The 18,600-nt window shown below is 40.7% G+C and overlaps 1 protein-coding gene across 5 annotated transcripts in view; it reads right to left on the bottom strand.

Annotated features, from left to right (window-relative positions):
- Positions 1–3,417: 3,417 nt before the first annotated feature.
- The window catches only part of ctnnd2a (catenin (cadherin-associated protein), delta 2a), a 726,237-nt gene continuing 711,054 nt past the window's right edge, over positions 3,418–18,600 (bottom strand). For 2 of the 5 annotated variants that reach the window (XM_062021144.1, XM_062021146.1), the window contains exons 23-25: positions 8,899–9,030; positions 7,565–7,635; positions 3,418–5,102 (exon numbers count right to left, since the gene is read on the bottom strand). In XM_062021144.1, the coding sequence (XP_061877128.1) occupies positions 4,683–5,102; positions 7,565–7,635; positions 8,899–9,030 (623 nt within the window). In that variant the 3' untranslated portion in view covers positions 3,418–4,682. The remainder of the gene's footprint in view (positions 5,103–7,564; positions 7,636–8,898; positions 9,031–18,600) is intronic. The other 3 variants (XM_062021148.1, XM_062021145.1, XM_062021149.1) reach the window with 3 other exon arrangements.

Here is an 18,600-nt window from a genome sequence, read left to right as displayed (position 1 = left end):
TGTCAGCCAAAGCGTTTTGCTACGCAGCCACTGCAATGGAAGGATTCCTAATTTTTTGACTGTTTTTGGGGACTTACCATTGGCCTGTGGAGAACTGGGACGAACAGAGACTCTTACCAGGAGGACTTTGAGTTGGATGCGCAGAGGCGGTACCGTGAGTAGGGGAAGGTGGGGCTAGAAGTCACAAAACTTGTATTTCTTGTCTCCTAAACCAGTCACGCCATAATTTAAAAAACTTTTCCAGATCAAAATGTTCAATAACAACTCAAGTAATAACAGAGCAGGTAATATTTCATGTAACTATGTTTATTACCAAATATTTACAATTTTAGTGTTCACTATCAAGTGAGACTTTTTACCCCAGCTGTGGGGTAAATTGTCTCACTCCATTTGTACACGATCCACGCCATTTGTACACGATCTTTCACAACAATTGAAATAATACGACACTCTATCCTAAACATTACAGAAAAAACATTCATTTCGCAAAGTTTGGTATGTCACGGGCCTACTGCACATTGTAGGCAGAGAGCCGAGGGCAACAAAAGTTATACAATTTTGATGATCGTTTTGTTTATCCACAACTTGGCTTGGATTTGGCAACTTAAAGACAACATCTTCTAGTGAGTGTTGTACAACAAGTATCACAGTTTTCAGGAAAACAAAATTGCAAATTTCCAAATTTGTCACAACACTTCTGTTTTTCGTTTGTAGTCCCGCATCTGCAAATAAATATTATTTTAGGTTGTACAAATATACTCAGCTTAGCCTAAACATAACAGAAATGTACAATTATTCCAGTAAAATGATGGAGACATGTTACTCTTGACTCTTGGGGTAAGTAGTCACACAGTGTGACAACTTACCCCAAGGCAACTTCTGGTTCAAAACATCATATTCGGGTCGACACGCTTTACATATCTAAACTAGAAGTTATCCCATCCATTACTTGTGTTTTTCACTATTTATTGCAACAAAAGATTACGTTTATGATTACAAACATTAGTGTAACATCAAAATTCCTACCTTGAGCAAATCGTCTTCATAAGAAGGTAAAACATCACTGTAACTGTTTCTCTGATTCTGCTGCTAGGAACAAGATGGCTGACACTCACGCTTAAACAGAAGTATGTTTCCCGGATGTTATGACTTTAAAGGCCTACTGAAATTATTTTTTTTATTTAAACAGGGATAGCAGATCCATTCTGTGTGTCATAATTGATCATTTCGCGATATTGCCATATTTTTGCTGAAAGGATTTAGTAGAGAACATCGACGATAAAGTTTGCAACTTTTGGTCGCTGATAAAAAAAGCCTCGCCTGTAGCGGAAGTAGCGTGACGTCACAGGTTGAAGGGCTCCTCACATTTCCCCATTGTTTACAATGCAGCAAGAGCGATTCGGACCGAGAAAGCGACGATTACCCCATTAATTTGAGCGAGTATGAAAGATTCGTGGATGAGGAACGTGAGAGTGAAGGACTAAAGTGCAGTGCAGGACGTATCTTTTTTCGCTCTGACCGTAACTTAGGTACAAGCTGGCTCATTGGATTCCACACTTTCTCCTTTTTCTATTGTGGATCACGGATTTGTATTTTAAACCACCTCGGATACTATATCCTCTTGAAAATGAGAGTGGAGAACGCGAAATGGACATTCACAGTGACTTTTATCTCCACGACAATACATCGGCGAAGCTCTTTAGCTACGGAGCTAACATGATAGCATCAAGCTTGAATGCAGATAGAAACAAAAGAAATAAACCCCTGACTGGAAGGATAGACAGAAAATCAACAATACTATTAAACCACGGACATGTAACTACACGGTTAATGCTTTCCAGGCTGGCGAAGCTTAACAATGCTGTTGCTAACGACGCCATTGAAGCTAACTTAGCAACGGGACCTCACAGAGCTATGCTAAAAACATTAGCTATCCACCTACGCCAGCCAGCCCTCATCTGCTCATCAACACCCGTGCTCACCTGCGTTCCAGCGATCGACGGAGCGACGAAGGACTTCACCCGATCATAGATGCGGTCGGCGGCCCGGAGACGGAGGAAGTCAAGGTGAGGTCGGCGGCTAGCGCGTCTGCTGTCCATCTCAAAGTCCTCCTGGTTGTGTTGCTGTAGTCCGCCGCTAATACACCGATCCCACCTACAGCTTTCTTCTTTGCAGTCTTCATTGTTCATTAAACAAATTGCAAAAGATTCACCAACACAGATGTGCAGAATACTGTGGAATTTTGAGATGAAAACAGAGCTGTTTGTATTGGGACACAATGGTGTCCCTATACTTCCGTTCACTCCGTGACGTCACGCACAAACGTCATCATACATAGATGTTTTCAACCGGATATTTCCCGGGAAATTTAAAATTGCACTTTATAAGTTAACCCGGCCGTATTGGCATGTGTTGCAATGTTAAGATTTCATCATTGATATATAAACTATCAGACTGCGTGGTCGGTAGTAGTGGGTTTCAGTAGACCTTTAACAGGTTGCTCCCTCTGCTGGAGATGCTGATAATAGGCTTGTGACAACTTACCCCTGTGACTTTTAGCCCCACCTTCCCTTACGCTGCGGCTTCCAAACATTTAATCGCTTGCGTGCCGCTACGTGCATGTCACGCACGTAACTTTGGGGACTTTGGGGAAACATACAGTATGTGCTGTATAAACTTTGCGGAGGTGAACGGCACTTTGGCCTGTGGGATTGAGTGTGTTGTGCGGGTGTTTGATTTGTATTGGCGGGTTATATGGACGGGAGGGGGGGAGATGTTTGTTATGCGGGATTAATTTGTGGCATATTAAATATAAGCCTGACCGTTTGTGGTTAATAGTTATATATGTCTTGTGTTCATTTATTGGTTTAGTCGTTCCCAGCTGAATATCAGGTCCCACCCGTGACTCCTTAATTTGCGTGGTGGCAGCGACACCCGGAGAACTTGGGTGCGTTTGTTACAAGCTGATCATCCTTTCCACCAAATTCAACATGCAGAAAAACTCAAATCAACTTTGTTTGCAAATGGTCATTATTTTATTTGTCCTTGTGTTCTTCATGTACGGTCCTCACTCGGCGGGGTCACTTAAGAAGCATGAACACACAATAAACACACAACTCGCACCAGAGCCTGAGCATCTTCAGCTGGGGTTTCTTTTAAGTCTTGTTTTTGGTGGGACAGGTCGGGGGGGCTGGGCTTAGCTTCCAAGAAGTTTAGCTCAAGTGAAGCAAAGTTTTTTTTTTCCCCTCTTGCGCTTTAGTGACATGGATATCTGCACATAAAAATTATATATTTATATTTATAATCATATATTTATAGATTTGTCATTCTATTTCAACAATTCATTGTTTGTACCGTGGTTAGCAAAACCGGACAGACTGTCGGTAGGAATGCCTTGTTTGGACATTGATTTTACACACGCCCACGCACGCACACACACACACACACACACACACACACACACACATACACACACACACACACGCACGCACGCAACATCGGCATACGCACACTACTACACACACGCATGCATAAATACGCTCACCCAAGTTAATGTGTCTACGCACAGACCACGCGTTCTGTCACCTACATGCACACAAACTCACACACTGTTTGCTCAGTGAGGCTGCACATCTACGGAACCACAATCCCTGGCCTGATGGGGACATGAAAACAGCAGAGTGAGACATCCAGTCAGTGTCTGTAAACCGTGACAGAATGTCCAAAGTTTGGCATACTGGTCCTGCTGTCACGTCATGTACAATATTGGTTCCCGGGGACATGAGGGTTCCCCCCACTAAAAAGGACAAGACAGACCTACCCGAACACAAACTGTGCTTGTGTTCTTTTTAGGCAGTGAAAAAGCACTTTTTTTGATGCCTCAGCCTTGATCAACTCCACGTTTGTGCATTTCCACCACCATATTCAACACAAATACTGCAGGGTTTCTTCTTCTATATACGGCTGGGGATTCTATATCCATCTTGGGGATGTCGGTCTGCTTTTTTGGGGTCTCTTATTTTACATATTTTTGTCAGTCCTAAAAGCGAATCACGAATGAAAAAAAACAACAGCAACAAAAGAATGACTTAAAAAATCTAGAAAAGTAGAAAAAAAAAAGATGATGACATTCCTTTAAAAAATAATCCACAGGCTTCTGGAGGCAAAAAAAAAAAAAGTGCGTGGGGTTGAAGCGGTGCTACGTTCAGGTCAAATAGGAAAGAGAAAATTCTCCGCTTCCACTCTTCCTGACCTCCTCGAGAGGCGAGTCATCCTCTCTTCCTCTCCGCAAAAGGTCACGACTCCTCCCGCGAATAAAAGCTCTTACTCATCCCGTCATCCCCGGCTCTCCCCCTGTTATTTAGACATTTCCTGCCGCCTTATCGCCTGCTTTCTTCCTCTATTTGCCCGCCCACGGCCTCCTTGGCCCCCCACACACACCTTAGCACTCAGAAGATAAAGTGAGCGGCGGTTTAAAAAAACAAAACAAAACAAAGAAAACACGTCGGCATGCGCATGCAATGTTTGTCACTCGACCTGATTTTGTTATCCTGCCTCGGTTCTTAAAGAGGCTTCTTGTCAAGGACTACTTTGCAAACTTGATGTCCTTTGAAAATAAATCGCCCCCCTCCCCCTCACTCTGAGATACCTGTGACCCCTTTATCGTTATCCTGGCAGTCAAACTAGACCCACGAGTCAGGCGAGGCGGGGTAGTGGCTGGTCTCGTAGTTCAGTTCGCTGTAGGGCCGGGATGCGGAGTAGAAGTCTACATAGTTGCCGGTGGACTTGAGGCCCAGATGCATGCGCAAATCCTCCCGTGGGTCCCGGGGTGGCCCGGCAGTGCTGGGAGGCTGCTGGGGTTGGGCCTGAGGTTGGGCCTGCGCCTGGACCTGCGGCTGGGTGGGCAGGGGCGGCGGCGGCGGCCCCTGGTCCTCGTAGTAGGCCTCGTCGAAGCTCCTGCTCTGGCTGTGAGGGGGAGGCTGCGGAGGCAGAGGCTGGGGGAAGGAGGGAGGGGGAGGGTAGTGGTCGTAGTCTTTTAGCACGGCGGTCGACGGGCTGTCCTGCTGGGGCTGAGGGGCCACGGTGCAGGGCTGAACTGGGGCCTGCAGGGGATGCGAGTGTGGGTGGAGTGGGGGGTGCAGTGAAGGGAGGTATGGAGGGAGGTGATGGGAGAGAAGGCTTTCAGGCTGTATTGATAATAACTAAACGAATAAAAGTGGCCGCCTCATGCTGCATACACATTTACATGCACATCACTGCACCAGTATGTAATTGTTGGTGTTTTCATTGTCCCCGCCCCTCCTGTATAAGGGTACTAACTGCAGTTGAACCAACCCACCCATCCCAAAATTACAAAAAAATAAAATAAAAATCAGGCTTCGCTACACGTCTAAAAATTAAGCTTGGATTAGTCTCCAGCTAATATGTTTTGGCTTTGCCCATCCCTGTGCAGTTATTGGACTGAAATGTTTAATATTTGGTAATTGGCAAAAAGATGGAACCGGGATGGCCCCTCTGTCATCTTCTCTTAGCTAATCCAAAAAGATTTTGGTAGCATTTACTACTTTGTTGGCTTGAAGACTCATTGTGCTAAATGGGAAGGCCTGCCTGCCACACCCGCTGGATCAGAGATATTATTTATTTCCTTCAATTGGAGAAAATTAGGCTGACATTAAACGGTTGTTCAGGTTCGGGAAGTATGGGTTGGTTTCCGAAAATATGTAAAGGAGACTGATCTCAAATGTAATCCCGATTGAAAAGTAATTGAAAGGAAAGGAAGCTGCACCGTGTTGGGGACTTTCAGGAGTGCAGTTGTCTGTGGCTTCATGTCAATATTTGCATGTACTTATTTTGACTTGAATTGTGTTTTTTTTGTTTTTTTTCTTCATATATTTTTATTAATTGTTTGAGGGAGAAAAAAAAAACATTTGACATGTGTTTAATTGTATTTCTGGACTGTATATATAAACATTTTCAATAAACAAATGTTTAAAAAAAAAAGAAAAAAAAAGCTGGTAGCTCGGCCAACTATTCGACAAGGTTTGATCGTTTTATTTGACGCTAACTTAGCATGACGCTGCTGTTAAAAAGTGAGTATAATGTTAGCACTTCATGCTAGTGGTGCTAACAACTGAGAACTCCTGTCCCACTCCTTAAAGGGGAACTGCACTTTTTGGGGGGAATTTTGCCTATCATTCACAACTATAAATGTTTTGCTTTTTTATGCATTCCAACCAATAAATAAATGCGATAAAAAGTCTGCTTACAATACAGTCAGTGGGAGTCGCTCTATTCTGCCTACAAAGCCCTAAAAAAACATCCAAACACCTACATCAAAGTTTTATATACATGATATAAGTATGTATGTAATGTAGTAACAGGCACATTCATAATAACATTTAATATTTACATCAGCTGAGATAGGCTCCAGTGACCCCCCGCCACACCGAAAGGGACAAGCGGTAGAAAATGGATGGATGGATGGATATTTTTCTCATTTTAAGCATACAGCGACACAAAAATTTCCCTTCGACAGCAACACTGATTATTAATCACTGCAGACATCATGAGAGCCAACAACCGTAATAAAACATCACTTAATGTTCAATGTCTGCTGTCATTAGGATGCCGACAGCTGGGATGTTATATTTTCGTTTAGATGAAGAAAGATTCAAAATTCTCGCAAACAAAAAAGGGGGGTGTCTTTCTCACCATTGCCAAGTCTAAATTGGATGCCAAAGTAGACCAACTCGTCGGATTATGTCTTCAACCTTCTACTATCAAGGTGAGAGTGATGATTTATGAACTAGAATAAACTTTTACGAGCTCCAAGGCGATAAAAGCTGCTCACCAGCTGATGACGTCCTATAGCAGCGGCGGCGGCGCCATATATAGTTTGTCTGCGTTAGCGCTTACAATAACAATATCACTAATATTTGGTTAATATTCAAGTCACAACATTTAAATGGAGTATAGTTAGCGGTTTTTTGATGGTTATTTAGAGGGCTCTATGTGCGATAAAGAGAACCCCCCACAGGCTCCATTGTAAGCGCACATGTATTTACGAGTTACAATGCAATTAACAATAATGATTGTGAATGATAGGCAACATTTTTAAAAAGTGCAGTTCTCCTTCAATTTGACGTTGTTGTTTGTCTTATATGGCATCGTTGCACAAGTGCAGAATTACAGTGCCACACACTATGTCGGACACAGGCGTGGACAAACATAGCTCATTTGCATTAAAGCTACAGACACCAACAAGGGGCGTGTTCCCAATTGGGCTTACTAGAAGTATTTTTAAAATTTCTAATGTCCAGCATCAAGACTGCAGATTGGGCATTACACTTCTGAGAGTTGAAATTGCGGAAAAATAGTATAAGATGCTGCTATATTTACAATATTTGTGTACTTAACTGCAGAGAGTACCATGCTATTTGAGTCAACTTATAATGGCAACTGCATGCACAAGTGAAAACATGCTAGCAAATGCTATGATACAATATATTTGCATATCGTATATAAGGGAAGCAAACAAACATGCATTTGTGTAGCGCTATCTCACCTGGTTTGGCTTGATATCATCACTGGCGGTCAGGTAAGAGTTTCGGAACAACGTCGATGTTCCACAGGATACTTGAATGGGAAAGACAGCACCACGTGAGATTTGTGAATGTGTAAAAGCAGTACTTAAGGTGAAGAGTGGTTTGTACTAAAACAGACAGATTTAGGACTAATACACAAAATGGTGAAAAGGAGTAATAAACAAGTCAACATAATGAAAAGAGACACACACACACACACACACACACGCACACACGCACACACTCTTGTATTTGTTACCTTCTTGAGACCTCTGAATAGTGCCTACCTCTTTAAAACCACCCTTTCTAGATATATAAAGATGTGTATTTACAACATTAATAACATATACATACTGTGCCAATATACAAAAGCTTCTTGTGAAAAATTAGTTGGAATTTCACAAAAAAAGGTCACAATTTCAGTTTTATACGACAAATGTCGCCATTTTGCATTAAAAAGTAATAATTTTACATAAAGTAATAATTTAACGAGAAAATATTGCAATATTACAGAAACAGAAAGAATATTAAAAATAGTTCCTAATTTTATAAGAAAGAAGTCAACACATTGAGAGAAAAAGTGTAATTTTTTTTGTAATTGGTTTTTAATCTTCATTATTTACTTCAAGTTATTACAGTATGTCTCTATATACGTACATATGTATTTTATTTTTTGTATTAATTTTGGCCAAAGGGTGGCGCATTTCAATTTCTTACACACACTTGTTATTACATATGTTGGGCAGAAGGGGAGCACTTTTAAAACCGACACACAGTCAATTTGAAAAATCCTTCCTTTTTGGGACCACCCTAATTTTGATAGATTTCACCACCAAGGGTGCAAATGAGACATTCTCTATTAGATGCAATGGTTTTCCGTATTGGGACCATGATTTATGTTTTAACTTGTTCACCGGTCCTCATATGGAAGGTACTTTTTCTTGTTTCTTGGAATAAACTACAATCCAATATTAAACTTCAAACCCTTGTTACGTTGAATGAGTTTAAAGCTTCTGTGAAAGGACTGCAGTCTACCTTGTCTGTATGCACATGTGTTATGTGAGCAAGTTTTAATGTCGTAAATGTGATGTTTTATGTATTTGTTTACTGTTTTTAATGTAACCTTGCTGCTGCCCTCTTGGCCAGGTCTCCCTTGGAAAAGAGATCTTTGATCTCAATGGGATTTTACCTGGTTAAATAAAGGCTAATAAATAAAATTAAAAAAAATTGTTGATGTCTTAAGAAGGGTATAAATACAAGAACACACAAACACACACACACACAAACACGCACACACACACACACACACACACACCTAGCATGCCATCTTTCTGGGATGTGTGCTCGCCTTTGTTGCTATGGAAACCAGCGTTGGTTGCCGTGGAATCGTAGTCCATCTTACGTTCCTTTAGACTCATCATCTCTCTTGGAGACGCAGGGGCGCTTGCTGGACGCACACACACATATATAAAATAATGAGAACAGCGTGAGCCTTCACAGCCCTGCATGGTCATATTTGTGCATGCCCAAGCATTTCCAGGATGTTTAGTCATTAATCACCATTTAGCGAGTCAGCATATATGGGTCACCTATAAAAAAAAAATAAGCACTATAAACTAATATTGCACTGATTTGAACATATTTGTAACTATTATTAGAGAAGTTAACCACTGTATGATGAAACTAAAATAGAGCAAAACTTCTTGCTTGATTTAGTTGATGCTCACGAAATAAAATTCAGGTAAATTAATCAATAAAGGCAGTCATTTAAAAAAATACATGACAGTTTAATTGTAAATAAATAATGAATTACATATTGTTTCATTATATAAACACACATCCTAATAAATGTAATGAATATGAAAATAATCAAAATGACATGAAATATATAGGGCATAATGACATTTTAAATAAAACAATATATAGTTATTATATTTCACAATTAAACTAATTAGTTGATGATTTCATAAATGATTTCGCTTTTTCTATTTGGTTTTGTTGTGTCACAAAATCTGATCATACCCTTTGTCATCATCATTAAAGTTCATCCTTTAGATCAGGGATCTTAAACTCATTTAATGAGGCTCGTCACATTATTTATTGTCGCCCTTTAACGCAGCCAGCCACGCCATTCAACCTGGCCTGCCACATCACTAAATGTGGCCCGCCACGCCATTTAAGTGGTCAGCGAATGAATTTATTATTCATCATATAGCATGTCAACATAAAAGGGTCACCTGTAAAAAAAAGCACACAATTCCCTTCTAGTATGGGAATTATAATATATTTAATATTAGTTTAATTAGTTCGGAACATGGTTGCGATAAAGAAAAAATTAAGAATAGAGCATTAAACACCTGTTTACTACCTTTTAAAAAACAATCTCAACATTACAAGATCCCTATAGACATTAAATAACACCCTTTAGTCACCTTTACGCTCTTCTAAGCCAATACAGTAATGCTGCGGCTGAGGCTGAGCCAGTCAGTAGCCACGATACTGAGCAGCGTGATCGGATTGGTTTGGTGCCATCTAGTGGCCAATAAAGTTAAAAGTTAAAGTACCAATGATTGTCACACACACTGGTGGTGAAATTAACCTCTGCATTTGACCCATCCCCATGTTCCCCCCCTGGGAGGAGAGGGGAGCAGTGAGCAGCAGTGATGGCCGCGCCCAGGAATCATTTTGGTGATTTAACCCCCAATTACAACCCTTGATGCTGAGTGGTAATGAGTCCCATTTTTATAGCCTTTGGTATGACTCGGCCGAAGTTTGAAATCACGACCTACCGATCTCAGGGCGGACACCCTAACAACAAGGCCACTGAGCAGGTACTGTAGTATTTATATTTATAGTTCATTTAGCCATTTTTATGCTTGAAAATGCTCAATTTAGCTGTAAAATATGCTTAAAAATAAATCTGCGATGTAGTGAAGCCGCAATATTTTTTTCATATTTCATATACACATTTCACAGTTTATTCTGCTACTGACATATATCTGGAAACTATTCACAGCGCCTCACCTTTTGTGATTTCTTCTTCTTTTTTTTAAATTTTTTAATAAATTTGCAAAAATGTATAAAAAATATTTTTAACATTGTCATTATGGGGTAGTGTGCGTATAATTTTGAGGACAACAATGAATTTATTTCATTTTGTAACGAGGCTGTAACATCAGAATCAGAATAGTTTTTATTGCCATTGTTTGAGAACGGGTTCACAAACTAGGAATTTTTCTTGGTGCAAACGTGCGACATAAAACACATATAACACATATTTGGTAATAAAAAGAGCTGTGACTGAGCTATCAGATAGACTTAGAAGGGATTCAAGGAATTCAAGGAGCTGCTGTTAGGAGTTCTTGTTCATTTGCCTGATGGCCGAGGGGAAAAAACTGTTCAGGTGGCGGGAGGTGTGGGTCTGGATGGAGCGTAGTCTCCTGCCTGAGGGGAGAGGGGAGAATAGTGTGTGTCCAGGGTGAGAAGAGTCAGCTGTGATCCGACCCACACGCCTCCTGGTCCTGGAGGAGAACGAGTCCTGGAGGGATGGGAGCTTGCAGCCAATCACCTTCTCCGCAGCACGTACGATGCGCTGCAGTCTATTCTTATCCTGGACTGTGGCGCCGGGGAACCACACTGTGATGGAGGAGGTCAGGATGGACTCTATGATGGCTGAGTAAAACTTCACCAGCATCTCGGTCGGCACCTTAAGTTTCCTCAGCTGCCGCAGGAAGTACATCCTCTGCTGGGCCTTCTTGATGAGGGAGGTGATGGTCAGCTCCCACTTGAGGTCCTGGGTGATGATGGTGCCCAAGAAACATAACACACACATCTGCGGTCCCCTCCAATGTTTCTCATTGTAGCCCATTGGGTTGAGTTTTTCTTTGCCCTGATTTGGAATCTGAGCCGAGGATGTCGTTGTGGCTTGTGCAGCCCTTTGAGACACTCGTGATTTAGGGCTATATAAATAAACTTTGATTGATTGATTGATAACAAAATGTGGAAAAAGTGAACCGCTGTGAATACTTTCTGGATGCAATGTGTGTATCATATCATATAATGTTACTTTTTCAGCCCAACACCAGCTCAAACACACACAACTACAGCAGAAACAACTGTTTGACTCCCTCAGTGTTCCCTCTCACCTTCAACTCCCTTATACATGTGCACGCACACACACGCACGGCACACACGCACACACACGCACGGCACACACACACACACGCACGCACGGCGTGTCCCTATGTAATCCCTTTACAGCATATTCAAAGTGCTTACTCAGCCCCTCTTATCTTGACACTTGGGATTGCCAGAATGCTGCCTACCTATGAGCATCAGCCCCCTCAAGTCTGCTTAACTAAAAATTCCCACAACTACACTCCACATACATGTAAAGTATTTAAAGTGCCGCCGATAAAACGAAACAAAGTGGACATCCTAAAGAGAACAAAACAGCTTGTGTTCTCTTCAGCGTCCCTCCTATATCACCTTGACAGCAGCAAGGCAAAAACTACCCAAATACAATAAAGGTTGTTGTATTTTTTTTCCCACCCAGTGAAGTGTCTTGGAAGCTGCCGTTATCTATTGGAATACTAAAGAACCACCTATTACAAGCCTGTGTTTGACATTTCAAAGCAAAAGAGACATCCATCGTCTTTTTATCTGTTTCCTGGCTTTTAACGAGAAGCCGTATTGTATTCACACAAAAAAAATGCTTTTGTAGAAACACAAAAAGGCTCTAACTTGTTCAAACAAATACAAATAATGATATACTGAGAACAAGAGGGTACTTTAAAGGCCTACTGAAACCCACTACTACAGAACACGCAGTCTGATAGTTTATATATCAATGATGAAATCTTAACATTGCAACACATGCCAATACGGCCGGGTTAGATTAGTAAAGTGCAATTTTAAATTTCCCGCGAAATATCCTGCTGAAAATGTCTCGGTATGATGACGTTTGCGCGTGACGTCATTTTGGGACAGCATTGTGGCCAGCTATTAAGTCGTCTGTTTTCATCGCAAAATTCCACTGTATTCTGGACATCTGTGTTGGTGAATCTTTTGCAATTTGTTTAATGAACAATGGAGATAGCAAAGAAGAAAGCTGTAGGTGGGAAGCGGTGTATTAGCGGCCGGCTGCAGCAACACAAACACGTAGCGGCTACGTCGTAGCCGGTGTTTCATTGTTTACATTCCCGAACGATGACAGTTAAGCTTTACCATTGGCCTGTGGAGAACTGGGACAACATAGACTCTTACCAGGAGGACTTTGAGTTGGATACGCATGCTTGTGGAGATGGGACAACAGAGACTCTTACCAGGAGGACTTTGAGTTGGATACGCACTACCGTGAGTACGCAGCTGCGGCTTCCAAACATTTGATCGCTTGCCCGTACGTGCGTGCCGCTATGTGCATGTCACGTACGTAACTTTGGGGAAATATATGTGCTGTATGAACTTTGCGGAGGTGAACGGTACTTTGGGCTGTGGGATTGAGTGTGTTGTGCGGGTGTTTGATTTGTATTGGCGGGTTATATGAACGGGAGGGGGGAGGTGTTTGTTATGTGGGATTAATTTGTGGCATATTAAATATAAGCCTGGTTGTGTTGTGGCTAATAGAGAATATATATGTCTTGTGTTTATTTACTGTTTTAGTCATTCCCAGCTGAATATCAGGTCCCACCCGCCTCTCATAAATAAATAAATAATAAATGATAAATGGGTTATACTTGTATAGCGCTTTTCTACCTTCAAGGTACTCAAAGCGCTTTGACAGTATTTCCACATTCACCCATTCACACACACATTCACACACTGATGGAGGGAGCTGCCATGCAAGGCGCTACCAGCACCCATCAGGAGCAAGGGTGAAGTGTCTTGCCCAAGGACACAACGGACGTGACTAGGATGGTAGAAGGTGGGGATTGAACCCCAGTAACCAGCAACCCTCCGATTGCTGGCACGGCCACTCTACCAACTTCGGCACGCCGTTCCCTAACAGCATCTTCACAGCATCTTCCCTATCTGAATCGTTTCCACTGCCCTCTAGTCCTTCACTCTCACTTTCCTCATCCAGGAATCTTTCATCCTCGCTCAAATTAATGGGGGAATCGTCGCTTTCTCGGTCCGAATCGCTCTCGCTGCTGGTGGCCATGATTGTAAACAATGTGCAGATGTGAGGAGCTCCACAACCTGTGACGTCACGCTACTTCCGGTACAGGCAAGGCTTTTTTTTATCAGCGACCAAAAGTTGCGAACTTTATCGTCGATGTTCTCTACTAAATCCTTTCAGCAAAAATATTGCAATATCGCGAAATGATCAAGTATGACACATAGAATGGACCTGCTATCCCCGTTTAAATAAGAAAATCTAATTTCAGTAGGCCTTTAAGATATATTTTCCAAATGTAATAATGTGGAGCCTCCAAATGTCAGGCTGGTTAACTTCCAGTTTAATCAATGCAATTTAGTTGCACCATGTTAAAAAACAAAAAAACGCGGTAAACAACCACACTTGCACCTAACAATTCAACATATTCCCATAATAATAGTTGTACTGGGGTCAAACTGTAACATAAAACTAGTTCCCAGTAATGTTTTTTAGTTACATAATAACTCGAGCTGTCAAAATAACAAGTTAACTCTTCTTGGGGCGGCGTGGCTCGGTTGGTGAAGTGGCCGTGCCAGCAACTTGAGGGTTCCGGGTTCGATCCCCGCTTCCACCATCCTAGTCATTGCCGTTGTGTCCTTGGGCAAGACACTTTACCCACCTGCTCCCAGTGCCACCCACTGGTTTAATTGTAACTTAGATATTGGGTTTCACTATGTAAAGCGCTTTGAGTCACAAGAGAAAAGCGCTATATAAATATAATTCACTTCACATAATTCACTTGTTCAAGTTTCATGACAATATACCCCCCAACGGAATTTGACTAAAACTGTTAGCAAGTTTTGAACAATTCAATGATGCGCAAGTAAAACCTTTAAAAATATTCCTGAATGACATTCTGTCAACAACATTGCATTTGTGTCCAAATATCAGGGTTCATTTTTCGAAGGTGATTTAAATAACACAAGTTAGTAATAACCTGTGTTTAATCCATATTGAAAAGTGTGATTAATCTGATTGAAAAAATAAACGTTTGACAGCACTCATTTTAACATATTTGTAACTGTTAATAGAGGAGTTAACCACTGTATAATAAAACAAAATATAGTAAAATTACCAGTACTTTCCTGATTTAATTCATGTTAATTGAATAAAATGCAGGTAGATTAATAAATAAAGTCAGTGATTTAAAAAACCCATGAACATTTAATTGAAAATAAATCAAAAATATAATAATTACATATTTCAGTATACAAACTAAACCTAATAAATACAATGAATATAAACATAATTAATATGACATGAAATATGAATAGAATCATGACATTTTTAATTTAGAAAATATAGTTATTTCACAATTAAACTAATTAGATGATGTCTGATCATTACACTTTAACCCTTGTCATCACCAGTGGTAATCATTTAGATCACAGGTGTTAAACTCATTTAACGTGGCCCGTCACTTCATTTCTTGTCGCCCGCCACACCATGTAACGTAGCTCTCTATGCCATTTAAGGTGGGCCACCACATCATTAAACTTGGCCTGCAAAAGGCTTGAAATTATTGGCTGAATTGGTTTGTTCTTTAAATTTTGACAGATATATGTATTGCATGCAATTGCATAGGTTCTACACTTTAATATTATTTTCCAAGCTATAATAATACTTCTTTTGGTAATCAAATTTAAATACTCAAATATCTGTTTACCGAGCACGTTATCCATCGATCTGTGAGTAAAACATATAATAACCAAAATAAGTTGCCCATGCAAATTGTGTAACAAGGCTATTATAGGTTTATAATTATGTATATTCAATGATACAAGTGGCCTACTGAGGGAAGCCATCCTTGCCATGTGGCACGCTATAAATACAAAGTTTGACGCCCCTGCTTTACAGTGCATCCCGGAATGTATTCACAACACTTCACTTTTTCCACATTTTATGTTACTGACTTATTCCAAAATAGAATAAATACATTTTTGTCCTCAAAATTCTACACACAATACCCCATGATGAAAATGTTAAAGTTTTTTTAGTTTTTTTATTTTGCAAATGTATTAAACATAATAATCACATGCCCAAAAATAGGTGTGCCAAGCTTGTGGCATCATATTCAAAACGACTTGAGGCTGCAAAAACAAGAAGAAATATGAATTGGACATCATGTGGACTAAAAAAAAAAAAAAAATTAAATGAATCAAACAAAATATCCATTTTGGTGTATGTATACCGACTTGTCATTATCATCCATTATCATCTGTTATACTTGTTCTGAAATGATCATGTATCAATCAAATATGCGGATGAAACTTGGACTATATAACCAACATATATAACCAAATTGATTGTAAATTAGGGGCGGGACATGGATAAGCATTCTTGCTTTTTTCCCGTATCCCTTTTCGGTGGGTGCCGCTGCATGTCTGTCAAACTACAAAGAGTGATGAAGTGTTGCCATATATGTCTGTCTGCGGAATATATAAATTCATTACTGCCAATGGTGCATTAAAGGCCTACTGAAAGCCACTACTATCGACCACGCAGTCTGATAGTTTATATATCAATGATGAAATCTTAACATTATAACACATGCCAATACGGCCGGGTTAACTTATAAAGTGACATTTTAAATTTGCCGCTAAACTTCCGGTTCGAAACGCCTCTGCGGATGACGTATGCGCGTGACGTAGCCCGGCGAACACGGGTATGCCTTCCACATTGAAGCCGATACGAAAAAGCTCTGTTTTCATTTCATAATTCCACAGTATTCTGGACATCTGTGTTCGTGAATCTGTTTCAATCATGTTCATTGCATTATGGAGAAGGAAGCCAAGCAAGCAAAGAAGAAAGTTGTCGGTGCGAAATGGACGTATTTTTCGAACGTAGTCAGCCACAACAGTACACAGCCGGCGCTTCTTTGTTTACATTCCCGAAAGATGCAGTCAAGATGGAAGAACTCGGATAACAGAGACTCTAACCAGGAGGACTTTTGATTTGGATACACAGACGCCTGTAGAGAACTGGGACAACACAGACTCTTACCAGGATTACTTTGATTTGGATGACAAAGACGCAGACGTGCTACTGTGAGTATGCAGCTTTGGCTTTTTTTTGCGTATGTACGTAACTTTTTTAAAATATATAAGCTTTATGAACCTTGGGTTAGGTGAACGGTCTTTTGGGCTGAGTGATTGTGTGTGTTGATCATGTGTTTGAATTGTATTGGCGTGTTCTATGGAGCTAGGAGCTAGCAGAGGAGCTAGCATAACACATACCGTACCTACGTGCGCGTCACGTACGTAACTTTTTAAAAATATATAAGCTTTATGAACCTTGGGTTAGGTGAACGGTCTTTTGGGCTGAGTGATTGTGTGTGTTGATCAGGTGTTTGAATTGTATTGGCGTGTTCTATGGAGCTAGGAGCTAGCAGAGGAGCTAGGAGCTAGCATAACAAACACGCAGGTGTTATTATGCAGGATTAATTTGTGGCATATTAAATATAAGCCTGGTTGTGTTGTGGCTAATAGAGTATATATATGTCTTGTGTTTATTTACTGTTGTAGTCATTCCCAGCTGAATATCAGGTACCGTGAGTATGCAGCCTTGGCTGCTAAACATTCGATAACTTGACCGTATGTGCGCGTCACGTACGTAACTTTTTAAAAATATATAAGCTTTATGAACCTTGGGTTAGGTAAACGGTCTTTTGGGCTGAGTGATTGTGTGTGTTGATCAGGTGTTTGAATTGTATTGGCGTGTTCTATGGAGCTAGGAGCTAGCAGAGGAGCTAGGAGCTAGCATAACAAACACGCAGGTGTTTTTATGCAGGATTAATTTGTGGCATATTAAATATAAGCCTGGTTGTGTTGTGGCTAATAGAGTATATATATGTCTTGTGTTTATTTACTGTTGTAGTCATTCCCAGCTGAATATCAGGTACCGTGAGTATGCAGCCTTGGCTGCTAAACATTCGATAACTTGACCGTATGTGCGCGTCACGTACGTAACTTTTTAAAAATATATAAGCTTTATGAACCTTGGGTTAGGTAAACGGTCTTTTGGGCTGAGTGATGGTGTGTGTTGATCAGGTGTTTGAATTGTATTGGCGTGTTCTATGGAGCTAGGAGCTAGCAGAGGAGCTAGGAGCTAGCATAACAAACACGCAGGTGTTTTTATGCAGGATTAATTTGTGGCATATTAAATATAAGCCTGGTTGTGTTGTGGCTAATAGAGTATATATATGTCTTGTGTTTATTTACTGTTGTAGTCATTCCCAGCTGAATATCAGGTCACCCCCGGCTCTCACAGCATCTTCCCTATCTGAATAGCTTCAACTCCCCACTAGTCCTTCACTTGCACTTTACTCATCCACAAATCTTTCATCCTCGCTCAAATTAATGGGGAAATTGTCGCTTTCTCGGTCCGAATCTCTCTCACTTCATGCGGCCATCATTGTAAACAATAGGGAACTTTGCGTATATGTTCAACTGACTACGTCACGCTACTTCCGGTAGGGGCAAGCCTTTTTTTTATCAGATACCAAAAGTTGCAATCTTTATCGTCGTTGTTCTATACTAAATCCTTTCAGCAAAAATATGGCAATATCGCGAAATGATCAAGTATGACACATAGAATAGATCTGCTATCCCCGTTTAAATAAAAAAAATTCATTTCAGTAGGCCTTTAACAAAGTATTGAGCAAACGCTGTGAATACTTATGTACATGGGATTTTTTGGTTTTTCACAAGATTTCTCACAAGATTGACTAAAATCAGTTTTGTTTAGCTTTTGAGGCGTACTTTCCCCCCAGAAATCTGTTCTTGTGCTCCAAATGTTACCACTTAGTGGCCATTTGACTTTGGAGGTTCCCACTTTGCATCTTTTGACAGCCCAGAGGTA

This window comes from Entelurus aequoreus, linkage group LG15, assembly GCF_033978785.1.
Source record: "Entelurus aequoreus isolate RoL-2023_Sb linkage group LG15, RoL_Eaeq_v1.1, whole genome shotgun sequence".
NCBI classification, from domain to species: domain Eukaryota; kingdom Metazoa; phylum Chordata; class Actinopteri; order Syngnathiformes; family Syngnathidae; genus Entelurus; species Entelurus aequoreus.
This window is presented reverse-complemented; position numbering and strand designations above follow the sequence as displayed.